Below are 20,694 nucleotides of genomic sequence, written 5' to 3'. Positions count from 1 at the left end.
CGCGGGTTTGGACAGGGCTTCCAGAATGGGAGGAGCCTTGACTTCCAATTGAACAAAGTTTTTCCTAGGAGCCCGCCGGTCCCAGCCCCACCCGGGCCAGAGGCCGCCTCACAGACTAGGCCTCTTTGCCGCCGGGGCCGCTCGCGCGCGTTCTCCTCTCTTCAGCCCTCCCTCTCCCTCCCAACCCTCCCCCTGCCACGGGCTGTGGCGGTTGGTCGTCCCTTTCCCACCCCCTCAGCTAACGAGCGGGCTCTAGGCCCTCTGGGATTGGCTGTGCTTGAGCGCATCTTCCCTCAGCGTTTCTGATTGGTCGTTGGACGCGCGGGATGCGGGTCCCCATTGGCTAGGCCAGGGCGCCTGCGCGGCGGGGTTCTCGGTCGCCAGCCATTCCTGGGGAGGACTGCCGCTCGTTCGGACGTTTTTCCTGTCGCTGGAGGAGACGTCCGGGCTCTCCGGGAAGGCGGCTGCGGCGACAAAATGAAGATATTCGTGGGCAACGTCGACGGGGCGGATACGACTCCGGAGGAGCTGGCAGCCCTCTTTGCGCCCTATGGCACGGTCATGAGCTGCGCCGTCATGAAACAGTTCGCCTTCGTGCACATGCGCGAGAACGCGGGCGCGCTGCGCGCCATCGAAGCCCTGCACGGCCACGAGCTGCGGCCGGGGCGCGCGCTCGTGGTGGAGATGTCGCGCCCAAGGCCTCTTAATACTTGGAAGATTTTCGTGGGCAATGTGTCGGCTGCATGCACGAGCCAGGAACTGCGCAGCCTCTTCGAGCGTCGCGGACGCGTCATCGAGTGTGACGTGGTGAAAGGTAACGCGGAGGCGCGCTCGGGGGCGGGGGCGCGCTCGGGGCACTCTGCCTGTTAGCCACGCCCCTTACCCGGGGGTCGGTCACTGCGCGGTTGGGAGGGGTGGGGAAGTGCGCGGGAGCAGGCCGGAGGTGTTGGGGGCGCGTTGGGTAGAGCCACCCTCCTCCCCTGCGGTCCAGGAACCGTCCACCAAGTAGGAGGAAGCGGCTCTGGGTGGGTGCGGCGGCCACTGCGAGCCAAGCTGCGGGGCCGGGGACGCGCCTGAGAGCCTTGCGAGTGTACCGGGGGCGCGCCTTCTCCTGGTCTCCTGGGCCTGGCACCCAGCGGAAATTGGGAAGTGACGGGCACAAGCCGGATCATGAAGCGGGGAAGATTTCTCCACTTCCCCACTTCCTCTCCAGACGTCGGTCAGAGCAAGGGAAGAGGGAAAAGGTGGGGGCTGACGCCCCAAGGCCGCCCTCCTGTTCCCTCCCGATGAATGTGCTCAAGCGGAAGGTAACGGGGCCCTTGGACGTTTCTCGGGCTGGGGTCTGTTAGTCTTGTCTGGCATGGGTCTACTCACGGGCACAATTACACGTGGGTACGAGAGGGGCCCCTTCCGAATCACTTTGGCCTTTCAATATTAGGTAGGTTAGGCGTGGCAGCTCTGTGCTTTCCTCCTCCCTCAAACCTGGGATTTTTCTTTGGGCTCGATTTTACATTTGTCAACTGGAAACCCCAGCCTTTTGCATGTGCAAGAAAGTTTGTTTTATGAAGGCCCCTTCTGCGTAGTCTTTACGTGCCAAGCCAGTGCCCTAGGGCAGTGTCATTCTTTCATAAGCTTGGTGACTTTGCAAGGGGGCATACTCTGGCTGAGGGGGTCCTGGGGAGGGGTCTGTGAGAGGTCTTCATTAAACAGTGGCTAAATACGATTTGTTGAATCAGTAGTAGTCATTGCTTGAGCAGTCTAATCCTCAGGGCAGATCCCTATTGCCTTTTCTTCGAGAAAAATGTGTCACCGTAATTTAAGCCTGACTAGCGACCCAGTTGACTTTTTCATAGCCTGAGTTTTTATTCCTTAAGCTCTTTTACATTGGCAAGGTTTGGTAGGACAGCCCTTGTGTATGTGGCCAGCCTCTGCTCCACTTGGGAACAGATCAGAGCTAACTTTGCCCTGTCATCTTGGAGGATGCAGCCTGGGAGTATCTGATGCCCTACTCCTGGTGGGTTCATACCTGCTTATACTCTGTGTGAGAAGTTTCAGGAATAGGAAATAAATGTGGGTGCAAGTGCTTATTTATCCCACCAAGATATTTCATTTGCTGTCCTGGAAAGGCACATCTTTGGGGCCATTCCTAGTCCTTTAAGTGGGGGAAATATAAAGGGTCGTAGTGTCCACTACTAGGAACAAGTCCTTGTTCTGCATTAATACTGCATTCTATTTTCCTCAACTCAGGTTATACACGTCCACGACTATCCGGAATCGGGCTTTCCTGCTGGGTGCTCTGAGGCAGGCTGTATGGTGCATGGATTTTTGCTTTTGTTTAGAGTAAAAGAGTGGGGCAGGGTCTCAGATTGGGTACTTGTCCAGCAAGAGGATGGGGTATACGAGTCTCATTTGTGAGAGTTTTGTGTTTAATTGACTTACCAAGTTTCTTTTGTGGTTGTTAGGTAGGGTGGCTACTAGATTGAGAGTCTAGAGTCAAACATCTGAAGGGACAGTCTCCCTGGAACTCAAGCTCCTTGCTTGCTTTCAGGTGGTAGAGAATGCCAAAAATTTGCCTGAATTTGCTTGGGACCCAGCACCAAGTGACAGTGGGGGTGAAGAGCATAACTGCCCATGAATTTTTAGAACTCCTGGCTGACTCCTTGTGAGAGTTAGAGGGAGTTTTGTGCATTTGTTCCTTTGTAAACATTTGGCAGAAATGCATTGACTTACTCAGGGAGTGGTGGTCAACTATTTGCAGTTATGTTGTTGTGTAACAGAGCTTCTGATATACTTCGATGTAAGAGACTGCGGGAAATATTTGAACATCATGTTCTCCACTGATGTCTTTCTATCTGTTTGTGATGACGGAAAGTGAGAGTTGAAAGTTGGGAGTGTAGTAGAAGCGACTGGCTCTCTAGAGAGTGTATCTAGGAGTGGTCATTTGATTGAGTCTCCTCGTGTTGGCTGACAGGGCTTTGAAAAGCACAGAAGCTTGGTGTTGCACGGGACAACCAGCTCTGTTTTCTTTCACAGGAAAAAACAACAACATAGTTGCTTGGTTACTCTAGGAGTTTAGATAGGATTTGTAGAACAGAAATCTCAATAGCAACAGTGGATTGTAACCACTCCACAGCTTCCTCCTATTAGGTGTTCAAAGATGAACAGCTTCCGGAAACACGTACAGACTTGTGGGGAGATCTGAAAGACCAAAGAGGAAAATATCTCCTCATCATTTTTGTGAGTGACTGTTTCTTCTTCCTGTACAGAGCTCTGTAGTTTCAAGTTTAAGATTTTTTCTTTTTTCTTTTTTTTTTTTTGAGATGGAGTCTCACTTTGTCGCCCAGGCTGGAATGCAGTGGCGAGACCTCAGCTCACTGCAAGCTCCGCCTCCCAGGTTCGCGCCTTTCTGCCTCAGCCTCCCAAGTCGCTGGGACTACAGGCGCCCGCCAGTACGCCTGGCTAATTTTTTGTATTTTTAGTAGAGACGGAGTTTCACCGTGTTAGCCAGGATGGTCTCCATTTCCTGACCTTGTGATCCGCCTGCCTTGGCCTCCCAAAGTGCTGGGATTACAGGTGTGAGGTGCTGGGATTACAGGTGTGAGCCACTGTGCCTGGCCCTCAAGTTTAAGATTTTGTCTTAAGACAGGAGAACTTATTTTTCTGGATTCACTTAATTTTGGTACTGGAAGACTTTTGATGCCACCAGACCATTTGGAGATCTCTGTAAAACATTACTTGATAGTCCCAATGCAGTGATTTCCTTCAAAGTTTCCTTGAATTAGATCTTCAGGCAACAGGGTTCCTGGAATTTTTCAGATCTTTGGTTTTAATGGTCTTAGGAGTACCTGGGTTTCAGGGCATCTTTAATATAGCTAGGGTCTGTGCTTTGCCGCTTACTGTGATAGGGCATATCACTATTGGATGCGGTTGAGTTAGCTGGGCCACCTATTCACACTTTCTCCTCCAATATCAGGCTTAGAAACTTCCTGATACAGTTTGGTTATAATTGTATCAGATGGATTTTAAAATTTTGTACTTATTTTTATATTATTTATATATTATTTTTTGAGACAGAGTCTCGTTCTATTGTCCAGGCTGGAGTGCAGTGGCGAGATCTCAGCTCACTGCAGCCTCCGCCTCCTGGGTTCATGCAGTTCTCCTGCCTCAGCCTTTCAAGTAGCTGGGACTACAGGCCACCACACCTGACTAATTTTTGAATTTTTAGTGCAGACAGGGTTTCACTATGTTGGCCATGCTGGTCTCGAACTCCTAACCTCAGGTGATCTGCCTGCCTCGGCCTCCCAAAGTATTGGGATTACAGGTGTGAGCCACCATGCCCAGCCTGGATTTTTAAATTTTTTTATCAGTTACACAACTCGTCTGGGCAGTCATTTGAATTGTACATGTGACACCTCAGTTTTCAATTTTCACCACTTGGTCTGAATAAAAACCACCTAAGGAGGGAAACAGACAGTGGGATGTCCAAATGCTCTTGTAAGCCTGTGGAAGTTTTTGTCTCATTCTAGTGTCAGGAATTTGTGGATGGAATTATCTGGACTATTAGAATTGTTCCTTAATATTACCCCAGAATGTCTAGAGGCCCCTCTCCCGAACAAGTGCCTGTGAGCTCCAGCAGCTCTCTGCTTCCTCTTCACTTTGGGCCTTTCTGCTTGCCATCTCCATGTGGTTTTGCCATTTCCAAGGATTACCTCAGCCTCTGCTTTTATTTTTATTTTTTATGTAAAAATTTTAAAAAATATTTATTCATTCTTTTAGAGATAGGGTCTCGCTTTGTTGCTCAGGCCAGAGTGCAGTGGCATGATTGTGGCTCACTGTAGCCTTGACCTCCTGAGCTCAAGCCGTCCTTCCACCTCAGTCTCTCAAAGTATTAGGATTACAGGAGGGAGCCACCATTCCTGGCCCAGCCTCTGCTTTTAAAGGGCTCTTAGGCCACGTGCTAGTTTTTAGTTTTTTAGCTTACTGTACCCAAAGTGGAGATGAGAGATCACAGGACAACTCTAGTGCCTTATGGCTAGGCCAAAAGAAACACGTAGTTTTTCCCAGGTAGTAGATGAGGCTCTGGCCATGGGAGTGTTGAGGACAGAGTTGTGGTAATTCTTTTTTCTTTTTGAGACGGAGTTTCACCCTTTTTGCCCAGGCTGGAGTGCAGTGGCGTGATCTTGACTCACTGCAACCTCTGCCTCCTGGGTTCAAGTGATTCTCCTGCCTCAGCCTCCTGAGTAGCTGGGATTACAGGCACATGCCACCACAGCCGGCTAATTTTGTATTTTTAGTAAAGATGGGGTTTCACTGTGTTGGTCAGGCTGGTCTTGAACTCCTGACCTCAGATGGTCCGCCTACCTCGGCCTCCCAAAGTGCTGAGATTATCGGCGTGAGCCACTGTGCCTGGCCTCATTTTGTTCTTTTATCATCTCTGTCAGGTTCTAGGTTTGCATGGCATTGTGTTTTGCTTGAGATGAAAGATAATATTCTATAGGGAAATAAACCTCTGGTTATTTCTAGGTTTGAATAGTCATAATTCCTTATTCTGTAGCTGTTTATGTCTTACAAGGCACTTCTGTCTTTTCTCTTGAACCTCTTAACTTTGAGGTAGGTAGGATAGATTTGTCGGAGGAAATAAGTGGTAAGTTTCTTTTTATTTTTTTTTTTTGAGACGGAGTTTTGCTCTTGTCACCCAGGCTGGAGTGCGGTGGCATGATCTTGGCTTACTACAACCTCCTTCTCTTTCTCCTGGGTTCAAGTGGTTCTCCTTCCTCAGCCTCCCGAGTAGCTGGGATGACAGGTGACTGCCACCACACCCGGGTAATTTTTGTATTTTTAGTAGAGACGTGGTTTCACCATGTTGGCCAGGCTGGTCTCGAACTCCTGACCTTGGGTGATCCACCCATCTGGGCTTCCTAAAGTGTTGGGATTACACGCATGAGCCACCGTGCTTGGCCAGTTTCTTTTCTTTTTTTTTTTTTTGAAATGGAGTCTTGCAGTGTCACCCAGGCTGGAGTACGGTGGTGCCATCTTGGCTCACTGCAACCTCCACCTCCCAGGTTCAAGTGATTCTCCTGCCTCAGCCTCCCGAGTAGCTGGGATTATAGGTGTGCACCGCCACACCTGGCTAATTTTTTTATTTTTAGGAGAGATGGGGTTTCACCACATTGGTCATACTGGTCTTGAACTCCTGATCTCATGAGCCACCGCACCTGCCTAAATGGTAAGTTTCCTAAGATAACAAGTCAGTGATACCTGTATCTGGAACTGAGACCATTGAATTCTTAATTAAGGATCCCTTTTGTGCTGTGCCACGCTTCTGACTTCTACTTATTGATTGTATTTTTTTCCCATTATCCTGAGGTTTGTGTCATTGTCTTCAAATCCAGGGAAATGTCTTGTTCTGTAGGAGCAGCTAGATGGGCATCCCAGTATGAAAGTTTCTAAAAATGAGGACCTTTGTTTGGAGATTATTAAGAATGTTTCTTATCTTCGTATTGTCATCCAGGTAGCTCTTTGTTTCTTAAACTGATGTGACAGATAGCATCCTGGTACTTGGATGCTATCTGAGAGTAGCCACAGGTAGAGAATGGAGCTAAGCTCAGAACCCTATTTCCTAGGGGCAGGCTTCTCTCATTCAGATTCTGCCTGTGCTATTGTGCTTTGTGAGTGTGGACTTGAGAATTTCTCTCCACTCCTTCACTACCTGAAGTTTTATCCTTCTGTGTAGTGGATAAGTATATAATTTTGAGACCAACATCCTGTCTTTTCCTACCCTACCACAGCTTACTCAGATCATAATGAGAGCTGCAGGGTTAACCTGCTTAGGAGAGCTTGTTAGCTGCAGTAATTGCAGCTTCATGCCTTATAGGTGAGAAACCAGATATTTCCTGTAAGCAGTCTGCTCTGTGAACAGAAGCCCAAGGTGTAAGGTATACCTCTGTCCCTTAAAGAGGAAACAGTGGAGGATGTAATGTGGTCTGGGACAGGGGGATTGGGCATGAACTCAGCCACTAGGCTTAGTTTCTATTCCCATACCTCGTTGGCTTACACAGGGTCCATCTTCTCTGCTTCTAAGCTTTAAGTTTTAGTCATTTGACACGGTCCTGCCTTATACCTTGACCTTTCAGGGATAGATTGTGTAGCAAAGGGGCATTGGAAGAGCTGTGATTCTGGTCCTGACTCTAACACACTTTGAGTGGGGCAAGCCATGTAAAAACTCTGAGCATGTATGTGTGTCCATCTGTAAAATGGAGATAACGATTCTTTGCCCTGCCTACCTCACAGGATTGTGAGGCCCAAATGAGGTCCTCCCGTACGTGAGAGTGCCTTGAAAACTTGGGAAGTACTGTGAAAAAGCAGAGAGATCATATTGGAACAATATTGTGAACTGCTTGCTTGTTGCAGTCTAACTCTCTTGCCTTAATTGGACATGGGCTGAGAGATGGGTCATACCAAAACGTGACTGGTCGTTTCCAGTGTTTGAGTGTTAGGCTTCAACAGTGAGCTAGGCTTCAAAGCTGTTTGGTGAGCTTGGGTTGAGAACACTGAAGAATTGAGTGATCTAGGAACCCTTTCTGCATTTTGTTCTGCTGGTTTGTACTTACAGGAGATATGAAGATTTTTATCCTGTGTTGCAGTTCATCTCTGCTCCTCCTCTCACCAGGAAGTTGGGTGAGGTGGCAGGGTTTGTAAAGGGGAGAATGGGAAGAAGGCTATAGGCAAAGATGACTGTTTGGGACAGTCAGAAGCTTTGTTATATGGGAGCTACATTTTATGACACACTCCTGGAGAGGAGGGTTTGGAGGCCCTGGAGGTAGCTGGCAACAGCTGGGTGCTGTTGTGTGTCCAATTTGGGACCCATCAGGTAGCATGCCCTGCCCCCCTAATTGCTAACCCTCTGTCTGCTGCTTTATCAGACTACGCGTTTGTTCACATGGAGAAGGAAGCAGATGCCAAAGCCGCAATCGCGCAGCTCAACGGCAAAGAAGTGAAGGGCAAGCGCATCAACGTGGAACTCTCCACCAAGGGTCAGAAGAAGGGGCCTGGCCTGGCTGTCCAGTCTGGGGACAAGACCAAGAAACCAGGGGCTGGGGATACGGCCTTCCCTGGAACTGGTGGCTTCTCTGCCACCTTCGACTACCAGCAGGCTTTTGGCAACAGCACTGGTGGCTTTGATGGGCAAGCCCGTCAGCCCACACCACCCTTCTTTGGTCGCGACCGCAGCCCTCTGCGCCGTTCACCTCCCCGAGCCTCTTATGTGGCTCCTCTGACGGCCCAGCCAGCTACCTACCGGGCCCAGCCGTCAGTGTCACTGGGAGCTGCCTACAGGGCCCAGCCTTCTGCCTCTTTGGGTGTTGGCTATCGGACTCAGCCCATGACAGCCCAGGCAGCCTCTTACCGCGCTCAGCCCTCTGTCTCCCTTGGGGCCCCATACAGGGGCCAGCTGGCTAGTCCTAGCTCCCAGTCTGCTGCAGCTTCTTCACTCGGCCCCTATGGTGGAGCCCAGCCCTCGGCCTCGGCCCTTTCCTCCTATGGGGGTCAGGCAGCTGCGGCTTCTTCACTCAACTCCTATGGGGCTCAGGGTTCCTCCCTTGCCTCCTATGGTAACCAGCCATCCTCTTACGGCGCCCAGGCTGCCTCTTCCTATGGGGTTCGTGCAGCTGCTTCTTCCTACAACACCCAGGGAGCAGCTTCCTCCTTAGGCTCCTACGGGGCTCAGGCAGCCTCCTATGGGGCCCAGTCTGCAGCCTCCTCACTAGCTTATGGAGCCCAGGCAGCTTCTTACAATGCCCAGCCCTCGGCCTCTTACAATGCCCAGTCTGCCCCATATGCTGCACAGCAGGCTGCTTCCTATTCTTCCCAACCTGCTGCCTATGTGGCACAGCCAGCCACAGCTGCTGCCTATGCCAGCCAGCCAGCAGCCTACGCCGCACAAGCCACTACCCCAATGGCTGGCTCTTATGGGGCCCAGCCAGTTGTCCAGACCCAGCTGAATAGTTACGGGGCCCAAGCATCAATGGGCCTCTCAGGCTCCTATGGGGCTCAGTCGGCTGCTGCGGCCACTGGCTCCTATGGTGCCGCAGCAGCCTACGGGGCCCAACCTTCTGCCACCCTGGCAGCTCCTTACCGCACTCAGTCGTCAGCCTCATTGGCTGCTTCCTATGCTGCCCAGCAGCATCCCCAGGCTGCTGCCTCCTACCGCGGCCAGCCAGGCAATGCCTACGATGGGGCAGGTCAGCCGTCTGCAGCCTACCTGTCCATGTCCCAGGGGGCCGTTGCCAACGCCAACAGCACCCCGCCGCCCTATGAGCGTACCCGCCTCTCCCCACCCCGGGCCAGCTACGACGATCCCTACAAAAAGGCTGTCGCCATGTCGAAAAGGTACTGTATGCCCCCCCGCCTCTGCCCCCAGCTGGGGCTTAGGGCAAGGGGCTGAGGTTGGCATGGGAGGGAAACTGGAGGCATCGGCCCCTCCCTTGATCTTCTCTTCTCTATTTCTGTGGGATGTCCAGAGGCCGAGGGGAGCAGTGTCAATGAACTTCTCTGGTCACCAGGGTTCAGGTGGAGCATAGTGCTCAGCCTGGGGTGGTAACTGCTAGTCAGACCAGGCACACTGTCACCTGTCTAGGCTAGCCCAAGTGTCATTGGAGCTACTGCCTGCAGGACTGTGGCCCATATCTTTTCCCACTGTCTCAAGGATCCTTAAGCCTATTACGTGGTTGTCCTGGCTTTGGCAGGGATGGGGGTTAAAGAGTAGTCCCTTTGGCACTCACTGGCTAAAGGCAAGTTTATGAGGTGCGTCCACTCTGGGAAGTTGGGGACCTTGCTTTCATCCGCCGTTCTGTTGATAAACAACCAAGGTCTTTCTCTGCAGGGCCCAGGGGTGGAGATAGTTTGCTGTGGTGTGGGAATGTAGACCAAAATCCACCTTGGCCAGTTCAGAGGGGAGGACTTCAGTGGAGGGTTTGGTTTCCCACTGAGTTGAAGCCAGGCTTGATTTTTTTGGCCTGGATAGGGTGATGAGCCTTCTGACTAAAGGAGACCAATCTCTTGGAGACCAGTGTGATCACACCCTCCCTTTCCCCATTGGCATCTCCCCAGTGCCCACCTGGAGTCCTCCCCTCAATTGTCTCATTCACCAACTGTCTTCTTCTCTCGACTAGGTATGGTTCCGACCGGCGTTTAGCCGAGCTCTCTGATTACCGCCGTTTATCAGAGTCGCAGCTTTCGTTCCGCCGCTCGCCGACAAAGTCCTCGCTGGATTACCGTCGCCTGCCCGATGCCCATTCCGATTACGCACGCTATTCGGGCTCCTATAATGATTACCTGCGGGCGGCTCAGATGCACTCTGGCTACCAGCGCCGCATGTAGGGCCATCCTGGGATGGGGCACCACAGGGCGGGAGGGAGAAAAGAGGTGGGTAGGGTTACAGATCCAGGTTATAACTACTCTGGCCCATACCTTTCCTGGTTGTGGTTTTTCATCCCCTCTACCATGTGGGCCTTCCCCAGGAGATGATCCTTTTGAGTGTTCGGCAGTAACCTACTTTGTTCCTTCGCCTCAGCAGCAAATCTTGCTACTGGCTCTAGATCTGCGGTTTTCCCTCTGCCCTGCCTCCCGTCTCCCCAGAATGGGAATTTCTTTTATGTTTTTATTTTTTTCCTGGCTCCTTTTTATTTTTGTGCGCGATATTTAAGGTCGTCTGGATGGGGAAGCAACCTGCAGCTGAGGTCGCCGGCGCCTTTTTCTTTTTAGATGGGAAGGAGGCCAGGAAAGGGTTAGCTTAACCATTTCCTATGCGCCAAGCTGTGCCAGCAGTCCAGGGTACCCTGACTGTCCCTCTGTAGACTGTTGAGACTGAGTTCCTGTTGGGACAGTCAGTTGGCATGTATCCAAGTCCCTGCTGACCACTAATGTTCTAGCTGATGGTGAGCGGCACAGTCCCACTTCCCCATCTCCCCAAGTAGGTGGTGTTAGAAAACCTTAATTTTTTTTCCCTTTTGTATGGACTACAAATAAAACTTGGGGCAATTTGCAGTTTGGAAACCTGGTTGTCATTGTCTTGATTGCATTCAGTGTCAAAGCAGCCAATTTGACATCCAGGAATACATGATAGCTAAAGGGAAGGCAGTCAGAGAACCCAGGACTGGTGAGGAAAGGGGTTTGAATGTGGGAATTAGAAGGATTGCCCTGTGGCCCAGAAGGATTTAGCTTATCGTCGTCCTGCTAGCCTGCCATCTTTCAGACTGGAGTCCAGAGCAAGTGGCCTGGTCCTCAGCCCTCAACTTGAGTTAGTCACACCAAAATGCAGTAAATAATGCCCATGTTCCTCTGCCTGTGCTTGATCATTTTCCCTCACTTTTCTCTAGTTCAGGAATAACCTGTGTTCCAATGGGATGGTTCTGGGGTTTGGCCTCTCAGGAAGTGGGGAGTGGGCTGCTGTGGTATTTATAGGCTAGTGGATCCTTTAGGCAGTAGGCTTAAATGAGTGCTGGGGCTGGAACCCAGAGAGGAACCAGTAGTGGAGTGGGGGTAATGGCATTGCCTGATACTGCCCTATGGTTGGAAGAAGGAAGGGCAGAGAAAACTTGAAGCAGGTATGGGGCATTCTGGTCGTATTTTGCCTGTTGAGCTGTTACCATGGAGCATCCTCCTGTGTCCTGCCAACCCCTGCCATTATAGTAACCGGAGACTCTTTTCCCTATCCCTATCTGTTAAGATTTTCAGATGTCCTCTCTCTGGGTTTATATTTGAAGGTATAGAATTTGGGAAGGGGTGGGGTGCAAGCATAACCAAGTAGGGATGCTAGGGTTGGGTGGGGAATTGAGGACTCTTTTTATGCTTTTATTCTAGGGCTGGGGATTGAGGACCTGGGCAAAAAATATGACATTTCCAACCAGGGACAAGATGGAGGCTTGGGCTTAATGCTGGGTAAATGGAAGACTGGTTGAGTGGGATGATAATGGGAGAACATACTGCTCCTTTGGGAAAAGGGGCTTTAAAGACTGGGTTTGGGAGCCTACTGGGGCAAGGCGACTTTGGGGAGGTGTATGTGTCAGTCAAGTGGAGGTCAGGTGGGTTGTCTTACGCCTCCTTTACTGGCTTCATGTGAACTTGCCTGTGACAGTATCTTGCCCTAGATGTCCTCTTCCCTCTTGCCAATGTGCAAAAGCATTCAATCTTATGACTGTGAGTTCTTATTTGTGGATGCTAACTGGGGTAATCTCAGGGAGTACTGGGGGCCATGGCTCTTTGCCTTGCTTCTCTTTCTGCTCACTGCTTTGCTTTCAGGTGCTTAGCTGCTCCTTTTTATTTCTTTGCAGGACTGGGAAAGAATGGGAGGAGGATTTTGATAAGTTTCTTGTTTTCTGCGTGGTGATGGGGTGGTCTGAGGGCCAAGCTAATAAGCCTACCTTTGGTTATAACCCTGGAAAATGGAGGGTTGATGGTAGGGTTATGATTGTGGCCTGCATATTTGCAATTTTTCTTTGTCAGTGTGGCTTTCTGTCATCTTCCTTTCTCTCCAGTGAGGGTTCTGCCACTGTCTCAATCCCTTGGTTCCTGCAAAAAACAGCTAAATGTGCTCTCAGGGCCCGTGGTGATGTTCTCTGTCGCAGCCCCAGGTCTTGAAAGTGACCTGGCCCAGATAAGCGCTCTGCCTGCTTGTCATCTTTAGGTCCTGCTGCCCCTGCTGCCTCAGCCCTCAGGCTCCTAACTGCTCAAGCCAGAAGGAGCTACAAAGCCAAATCATTTGTCATTTTTCTCTTGCAGATTGTTTTAAAATCTCCCTCCCCTCTTTTATTTTAATTATGTCACCTGTGTTAATCCTATAGCCTGCTTCTTTGGTTTGTGGATTGCTGATTTGAAGTTCTATAACTTGGGGAAAGTTGGGTCGAGTGAATGGGAGGACAGACATTGAATGTGTGTTCTGGAAAAATGGACTCTCTATCTTCAGATTATTCAACTTCTCCACCTATCACCTCTACAACTTGGCCTTCGTTGGAGAAGTTTTAGTTGGCTTATTCCTGGAACAAGACCACCTAGAGGCTTTTAGCCCTGTCACCCTGCCCTTTTCTGAGGTTTGGACCTTGTTTTAAATTCTGTGTGTGGTGGACTTGAGACCGTTTCTTGTAATGGAGGTAGTGGGACTATCACTTTGGGCGTCAGCCTATCCAGGTAGGCTACTGTTGTAGTCAAACCCATCACTTAAATTCTGCCACAGTCTGTGCACAGACTGTTGGTTGATCCTCCAGGCATTTTGTCCTATTAAGCCAAATAGGTGGATATCATGGGATGGATGAGGTCATAATGAAAACAGATTTACTAGATTTATGGACCTAGTATACTATGTACATATGGAAAACTGAATTTTACAATCTATAGGTACCTTTGAATGGTCATAAAGAGTAAAAGTATAGTTTTCTAGAAAATAATTCTTAAATCTGGGTTTCATGTCTAGATTTAAATCATATCATGTATCTGTAGTGCTTCAAATGTGGCCAGGTGTGATAGCTGACACCTGTAATTCCCAGTGCTTTGGGAAGCTGAGGCAGGAGGATTGCTAGAGGCCAGGAGTTTGAGGCCAGTTTCGACAATACAGTGGGACCTTGTCTCTACAAAAAAAAAAAAAAAAAAGAGGCCAGCTGTGATGGCACGCACCTGTAGTCCTAGCCACTTGGGAGGCTGAAGCAAGAGGATTGCTTGAACTCAGGAGTTGGAGGTTATGATCATGCCACTGCACGTCAGCCTGTGTGACAGAGCAAGACCCTGTCTCAAATAAATTAAGAAACAAATGCCTTGCTCAGCTAGCTGAGGCAGGCTTTGGGCTGACCTTGAGGGATTTATTGTCTGGGAGGCAGGACCTACCTCAGTGAGCTAGTTTATATGAATAATTATTGATAGGCAAGTGGTAGATAAGGAAGGAGAGAATGTGGCAGTAGTCGCAGGTACTTGAAAATTTTTTTGGAGAAATGGTTTGATTTAAAAACCGACTTGGGGAGGTGTCATGGCTCAGGTCTGTAATCTTAGCACTTTGGGAGGCCGAGGTGGTCGGGTCCCTTGAGTTCAGGAGTTAAGACCAGCCTGGTATACATGGGTAAACTTCATCTCTACAAAAAAAAAAATTAGTCAGCCGTGGTGGTACGTACCAGTAGTGCCTGTAGTCCAGCTGAGGCTGGAGGATCTCTTGAACCTGGGAGATGGAGTCTGCATTGAGCTAACGTCATGCCGCCGCACTCCAGCCTGGGCAACAGAGTGAAACCCCATCTGAGGAAAACATAAAAACAACAAAAAAAAGTAAACTGACTTGGTATAGACAAGAGTGACCGTTGTCTCTTTAATCAGGTTTTTAAGGTTGGTTTTTTTTTTTTTTTTTTTTTTTTTTGAGATGAGTGTCACCCAGGCTGTAGTGCAGTGGCGCGATCTCCACTCACTGCAAGCTCTGCCCCCCGCGTTCCTGCCATTCTCCTGCCTCAGCCTCCCGAGTAGCTGGGACCACAGGCACCCGCCACCACGCCTGGCTTTGTTGTTTTGTTTTGTTTTGTTTTTTTGAGAGGGTCTCACTATGTTGCCGAGGCTACACTTGAACACATGGCTCAAGTGATCTTCCTACCTTGGGCTCCCAAGTAGCTGGGACTACAGGAGGTTTCCTGAATTTGAATCCTGGCTCTACCTCTTCTTGGCTGTGTGATCTTGGACATATCAGGAACACTGTCTCTGTTTTGTTACCTATAAAATGAGGATAGGCCGGGCGCGGTGGCTCAAGCCTGTAATCCCAGCACTTTGGGAGGCCGAGATGGGCGGATCACGAGGTCAGGAGATCGAGACCATCCTGGCTAACACGGTGAAACCCCGTCTGTACTCAAAATACAAAAAAACTAGCCGGGCACGGTGGTGGGCGCCTGTAGTCCCAGCTACTCGGGAGGCTGAGGCAGGAGAATGGCGTGAACCCGGGAGGCGGAGCTTGCAGTGAGCTGAGATCTGGCCACTGCACTCCAGCCTGGGTGACAGAGCGAGACTCCGTCTCAAAAAAAAAAAAATAAAAAAAATAAAATGAGGATAATAGCTAACTACAATAAATTAATTACTACAACAAACTAAATGTATATTAACGTAGCCAACACAATTATATTAGTCTTCGTAGCAACTCACATGCCTTAGCTATTTCTTTTTTTTTAAGATGGAGTCTTGCTCTTGTTGCCCAGGGGGAGTGCAATGGCGTGATCTCGGCTCACTGCGACCTCTGCCTCCTGGGTTCAAGTGATTTTCCTGCCTCAGCCTCTGGAGTAGATGGGATTACAAGTGCCCGCCACCACATCCAGCTAATTTTTGTATTTTTAGTAGAGACAGGATTTCACCATGTTGGCCAGACTGGTCTTGAACTCCTGACCTCAGGTGATCCACTTGCCTTGGTCTCCCACAGTGCTGGGATTATGGGTGTGAGCCAACATCCCCGTCCAACATTAGCTTTTTTTTTTTGGAGACAGAGTCTTGCTCTGTTGCCCAGGCTGGAGTGCAGTGGCGCGATCTCGGCTCACAGCAAGCTCTGCCTCCCGGGTTCACACCATTCTCCTGCCTCAGCCTCCCGAGTAGGTGGGACTACAGGTGCCCGCCACCTCGCCCGGCTAGTTTTTTGTATTTTTAGTAGAGATGGGGTTTCACAGTGTTAGCCAGGATGATCTCGATCTCCTGACCTCGTCATCCGCCTGCCTTGGCCTCCCAAAGTGCTGGGATTACAGTCGTGAGCCACCATGCCTGGCCAACATTAGCTATTTCTAAACCTATTTTGTAAATGTGGGAGTTGAGGTTGTTGGTTAAGTGACTTTTTTTTTTTTTTTTTTTTGATATGGAGTCTTGTATCACCCAGGCAGTAGTGCAGTGGCATGATCTTGGCTCACTGCAACCTCCTCCTGGGTTCAAGCAATTCCGCCTCAGCCTCCTGAGTAGCTGGAACTACAGGGATGCACCACCACACCCAGCTAATTTTTCTGTTTTTAGTAGAGGCAGGGTTTCACCACGTTGGCCAGGCTGATCTCGAACTCCTGATCTCAAATGATCCTTCCATCTGGCCTTTCAGAGTGCCGGGATTACGGGTGTGAGCCACCATGCTTGGCCTTAAGTTACTATTCTTAAGATCAAATGGCTACAAAGTTGGTGGCTCAAGGAACTGAACCAGACATTGGAACCATCTAGGGCTTTGGTTATAATCGTTGTGCTGTACCACTGTTGGGAGAGTCAAATGAGAACATGTGACACGTATATATAGTCACTTCTCATGAAATGTTAGCCATCTCATATTAATGAGTTAGAACATACTGGGGACACTGGGATGGCCTAGTGGAGCAGCACACAGCTGATCCAAAGATTTTGGATATAGGTGTGAGTACAGCACATACTTGTAATAGTGAAGGCAGTGAATTTTTGTAATTAGCGGTACCTAGAAGTGATTTGGCTACGGACCACATCAATTTTGGTCACCTCCAGTCTCTGGCAATACTATTTTGTATCCTGGGAACAATTCTTGTGGATATGGAGAAGAAAGGTTATTGATAATGCAGGGGACTTTCAGAGACATTAAGGAAGGCTAAGAGGTGGCTGTTGGCAGTAGGATTGGAGCCTAGGAAGCCTTCTGCCTGATTACCATTGAATATCCCTGGAGAATACTGGCTTTTTAGTTTGCCCCCTTATCAGACTTGTAACTCATTTCTGGACCAGGAGCCAGAGTTATTTATTGGATGTATAAGTTATATTAAGATGTTTAAGTTATATATTCGTTCTTGAGCCTGTAAAACTCAGATTAGACTGGGCATGGTGGCTCACGCCTGTAACCCCAGCACTTTAGGAGGCTGAGGCAGGCGGATCACCTGAGGTCAGGAGTTCGAGACCAGCCTGGCCAACATGGTGAAACCCTGTCTCTACTAAAAACAAAAAATTAGCCAGCGTGGGGCGTGTGCCTGTAATCCCAGCTACACGGGAGGCTGAGGCATGAGAATCACTTGAACCTGGGAGGCAGAGGTTGCAGTGAGTCAAGATAGAGCCACTGTACTCCAGCCTAGGTGGCGGAGTGAGACTCCATTTTGAAAAAAGAAAAAAAAAACTCATATAGATTACATTTTTATGTCTAAGTAGTTTTCACTATCACCCGTGTTTACCCCTCAATTTGTATTTGTCCCTCATTTCCAAGAGTCTGATCTTATTTCTCATCTATATGCCTATATACACTGCCCTTTTTATTGAAGATTGGCAGCCAGAATACATATTTATTCTTGACTCTGAGAAAATGGCAGCTTTCTAGATGACTGGACAAGTCACTTAACCCTTGAAGAGCTTGGTACCCTCTAGTCAGCAAATTAAGAATCACCAAAATAGCATCTACCATGTTCCAGACAAGGTGCTTTTATTTACTTATTTTAATTTTTTCAGATGGTCTCTGGTTGCTGAGGCTGAATGGAGTGCAGTGGCATGTTCTTGGCTCACTACAGCCTCTGCCTCCTGAGCTCAGGTGATTTTCCCACGTCAGCCTCCCAAGTGGCTGGAACTATAGGTGCGCACCACCACACCCAGCTAATTTTTTTGTATTTTTAGTAGAGACAGGGTTTCTCCATGTTGCCCGGGCTGGCCTCGAACTCCTGGACTCAAGCAGTCCACCCACCTTGACCTCCCAAAGTGCTGGGATTACAGGCATGAGACACTGCCCGACCAAGGTGGTTTTAAAACATCCCTTTTGCCAGGTATGGTGGCTCACACCTGTAATTCCAGCACTTTGGGAGGCTGAGGCGGGTGGATCACCAGAGGTCAGGAGTTTGAGACCAGCCTGGCCAACATAGTGAAACCCTGTCTCTACTAAAAATGCAAAATTAGCTGGGCGTGGTGGCACATGCCTGTAATTTCAGCTACCTGGTAGGCTGAGGCAGGAGAATCCCTTGAACCCCGGAGGTGGAGGTTTTCTGTGAGCTGAGATTGTGCCATTGCACTCCAGCCTGGGCAACAAGTGCAAAACTCCTAGATAGATAGATAGATAGATAGATAGATAGATAGATAGATAGGATAGATAGGATAGATAGATTAGATAGATGTGCAAAACTCCTCAGATAGATAGATAAAACATCTCTTTTGATGTCATTCTCTGTAGTTCAGGTGGTAAGGCAGAGGATTTGGATGAGATCTCTTTAATTGGCCTTTATGTGTTTTTTTTTTTTTTTTTTGAGATGGAGTTTCGCTCTTGTTGCCCAGGCTGGAGCAGCGTAGTGGCGCGATCTTGGCTCACCACAACTTATTCCTCCTGGGTTCAAGTGATTCTTCAGCCTCAGACTCCCTAGTAGCTGGGATTATAGGCATGCGCCACCACGCCCGGCTAAGTCTTTTTTTTTTTTTTTTTTTTAAGTAGAGACGGGTTTCTCCATGTTGGTCAGGCTGGTCTTGAACTCCCAACCTCAGGTGATCTGCCCACCTTGGCCTCCCAAAGTGATGGGATTATAGGCGTGAGCCACTGTGCCCGGACTAATTGGCCTTTTAGTTGAAAATCTTTTATTTTTTTTAAGGGGCATTAAGTTCCTTAGTACTCAGTAAAATACAGGTAGGTGTGTATCAGTATGAAGACACTTGAACTACAAACTTCTCTACCTGAAGCTTCATTGTGTTCCAGTTGTCAAAGTGGTGATCAAAATCCGTTAGCTTGGATTACCTCTGGCTGTTTGGTACCTGCTTTTCTGTTTGGGGAAGACTGGAACGTGTACTAGGTGATGAGTAAAGGTGCGTGTTTTCAGTACTAAGTGTTCAGGTTTTTAACCTGATATTGACTGAAAATCCGAAGTCATTTCCCTCCTTTGGGCTATCAAGAAGTTAACTCATACATTCATTCATTTACTTGTTAACTTAGTCAACAAATATTTGAGGGTGTTACCATGTGCCAAGTACAGTTCTAACACTGGGGATATAATATAGAATTAATAATATGCCTTTTTAGAATAAGTATAGGATTTCAAGTGGTAGTAAGTATTCAGAAAGACAACATGGAGTCATAGGATAGAGTTCCAAAGTAAGGTTGGAGTGAGTGATGATGTTAGATCGGTGGCCAGTGAAGAACCTGAAGAAATAATATTCCAGTCTAAATGAGCTTGGGATAAGGCCAGTATGTCTGAAGGGAGCACAGTTGGTGGTCAAGGGCCGTGGTGGTTAGAAACATTGGGAAATTCCGGCAAGAACCAGATTGGGGTAAGGTCTTACAGTGCAAGGAGAGGAGTTTGAATTTTGTTTCAATTGCCTTTTAAAAAAAAAAAAAAAAAAAAAACAAAAAACTAGGCCAGACATGGTGACCCACGCCTGCAATCTCAACACTTTGGGAGGCCAGGGCGGGTGGATCACGAGGTCAGGAGACCAGCCTGACCAACATGGTGAAACCCCGTCTCTACTAAAAATACAAAAATTAGCCAGCCATGGTGGTATGCGCCTGTAATTCCAGCTACTTGGGAGGCCGAGGCAGGAGAATCACTTGAACCTGGGAGGCAGAGATTGCAGTGAGCTGAGACTGCACCACTGCACTCCACCCTTGGTGGCAGAGTGAGACTCCCATCTTCAAAAAAAATCAAAGCCAAGGCTGGGCATGTAATCTCAACACTTTTGAGAGGCTGAGGTGGGAGGATTATTTTTGGGCCCAGGAGTTTACTGAGACCAGCCTGAGCAACACAGAGACCTCATCCCCCAAAAATTAAAAAAAAAAAAAAAAAAATTGACCATGTGTGGTGGCACACACCTGTAATCCCAGCTACTTGGGAGGCAGAGATAGGAGGAACACTTGAGCCCGGGAGATCCAGGCTGCAGTGACCTGTTATTGTGACACCGCACTCCAGCCTGGGTGACAGCATGACCTGGTCTCTTAAAAAAAAAAAAAAAAAAAGCCGGGCGCGGTGGCTCAAGCCTGTAATCCCAGCACTTTGGGAGGCCGAGACGGGCGGATCACGAGGTCAGGAGATCGAGACCATCCTGGCTAACACAGTGAAACCCCGTCTCTACTAAAAAATACAAAAAACTAGCCGGGCGCGGTGGCAGGCGCCTGTAGTCCCAGCTACTTGGGAGGCTGAGGCAGGAGAATGGCGTAAACCCGGGAGGCGGAGCTTGCAGTGAGCCGAGATCTGGCCACTGCACTCCAGCCTGGACGACAGAGCAAGACTCCGCCTCAAAAAAAAAAAAAAAAGGAAATTTATTGGCTATTATCCAGCCTACTTTCTAAATTAAACCACCCTAAATACTATTCTTATCATCCTTGCTTATTAAATGTTATAATTGCCATAGTTTTGTGGGTTTTGTTTGTTTCTGAGATGGAGTCTCACTCTGTCACCCAGGCTGGAGTGCAGTGGCGTGATCTCAGCTCACTGCAACCTCCCCCCCCACCCCCCAGGGTTCAAGCAATTCTTCTGCCTCAGCCTCCCCGGTAGCTGGGATTACAGGTGTGTGCCACCATGCCTGGTTAATTTTTTTGTGTTTTTAGTAGAGACGCAGTTTCACCAGGTTGGCCAGGCTGGGTTCGAACTCCTCACCTCAGGTGATCTGCCCACCTCGGCATCCCAAAGTGCTGGGATTACAGGTGTGAGCTACTGTGCCCGGCAGAGAGGATTGCTTTTGAGTGCAGGCATTTCAGACCAGCCTGGGCAACAAAGACTTTTGTCTCTACAGTAAATTAAAAAAACAGCG

At 48.9% G+C, this 20,694-nt stretch overlaps 1 protein-coding gene across 1 annotated transcript; it reads left to right on the top strand.

Annotated features, from left to right (window-relative positions):
• Positions 1-351: 351 nt before the first annotated feature.
• LOC103221763 (RNA-binding protein 14) lies at positions 352-20,226 on the top strand. Its single transcript, XM_007973148.3, has 3 exons — positions 352-814; positions 7,923-9,387; positions 10,170-20,226. The coding sequence occupies exons 1-3, from the start codon at positions 478-480 to the stop codon at positions 10,375-10,377; spliced, it is 2,010 nt and encodes a 669-aa protein (XP_007971339.1). The 5' UTR covers positions 352-477; the 3' UTR covers positions 10,378-20,226.
• The last annotated feature ends 468 nt before the right edge of the window (positions 20,227-20,694 follow it).

The sequence above is a fragment of the Chlorocebus sabaeus genome, chromosome 1 (assembly GCF_047675955.1).
Source record: "Chlorocebus sabaeus isolate Y175 chromosome 1, mChlSab1.0.hap1, whole genome shotgun sequence".
Lineage (NCBI taxonomy): Eukaryota > Metazoa > Chordata > Mammalia > Primates > Cercopithecidae > Chlorocebus > Chlorocebus sabaeus.
This window is presented reverse-complemented; position numbering and strand designations above follow the sequence as displayed.

Excerpts from the sequence above, each read along its gene's own strand:
- LOC103221763 (XM_007973148.3), top strand. The coding sequence starts at position 478 with ATGAAGATATTCGTGGGCAACGTCGACGGGGCGGATACGACTCCGGAG. Across the intron at positions 815-7,922 it reads CGAGTGTGACGTGGTGAAAG|ACTACGCGTTTGTTCACATG; the intron begins GTAACGCGGAGG and ends CTGCTTTATCAG. Across the intron at positions 9,388-10,169 it reads GCTGTCGCCATGTCGAAAAG|GTATGGTTCCGACCGGCGTT; the intron begins GTACTGTATGCC and ends TCTCTCGACTAG.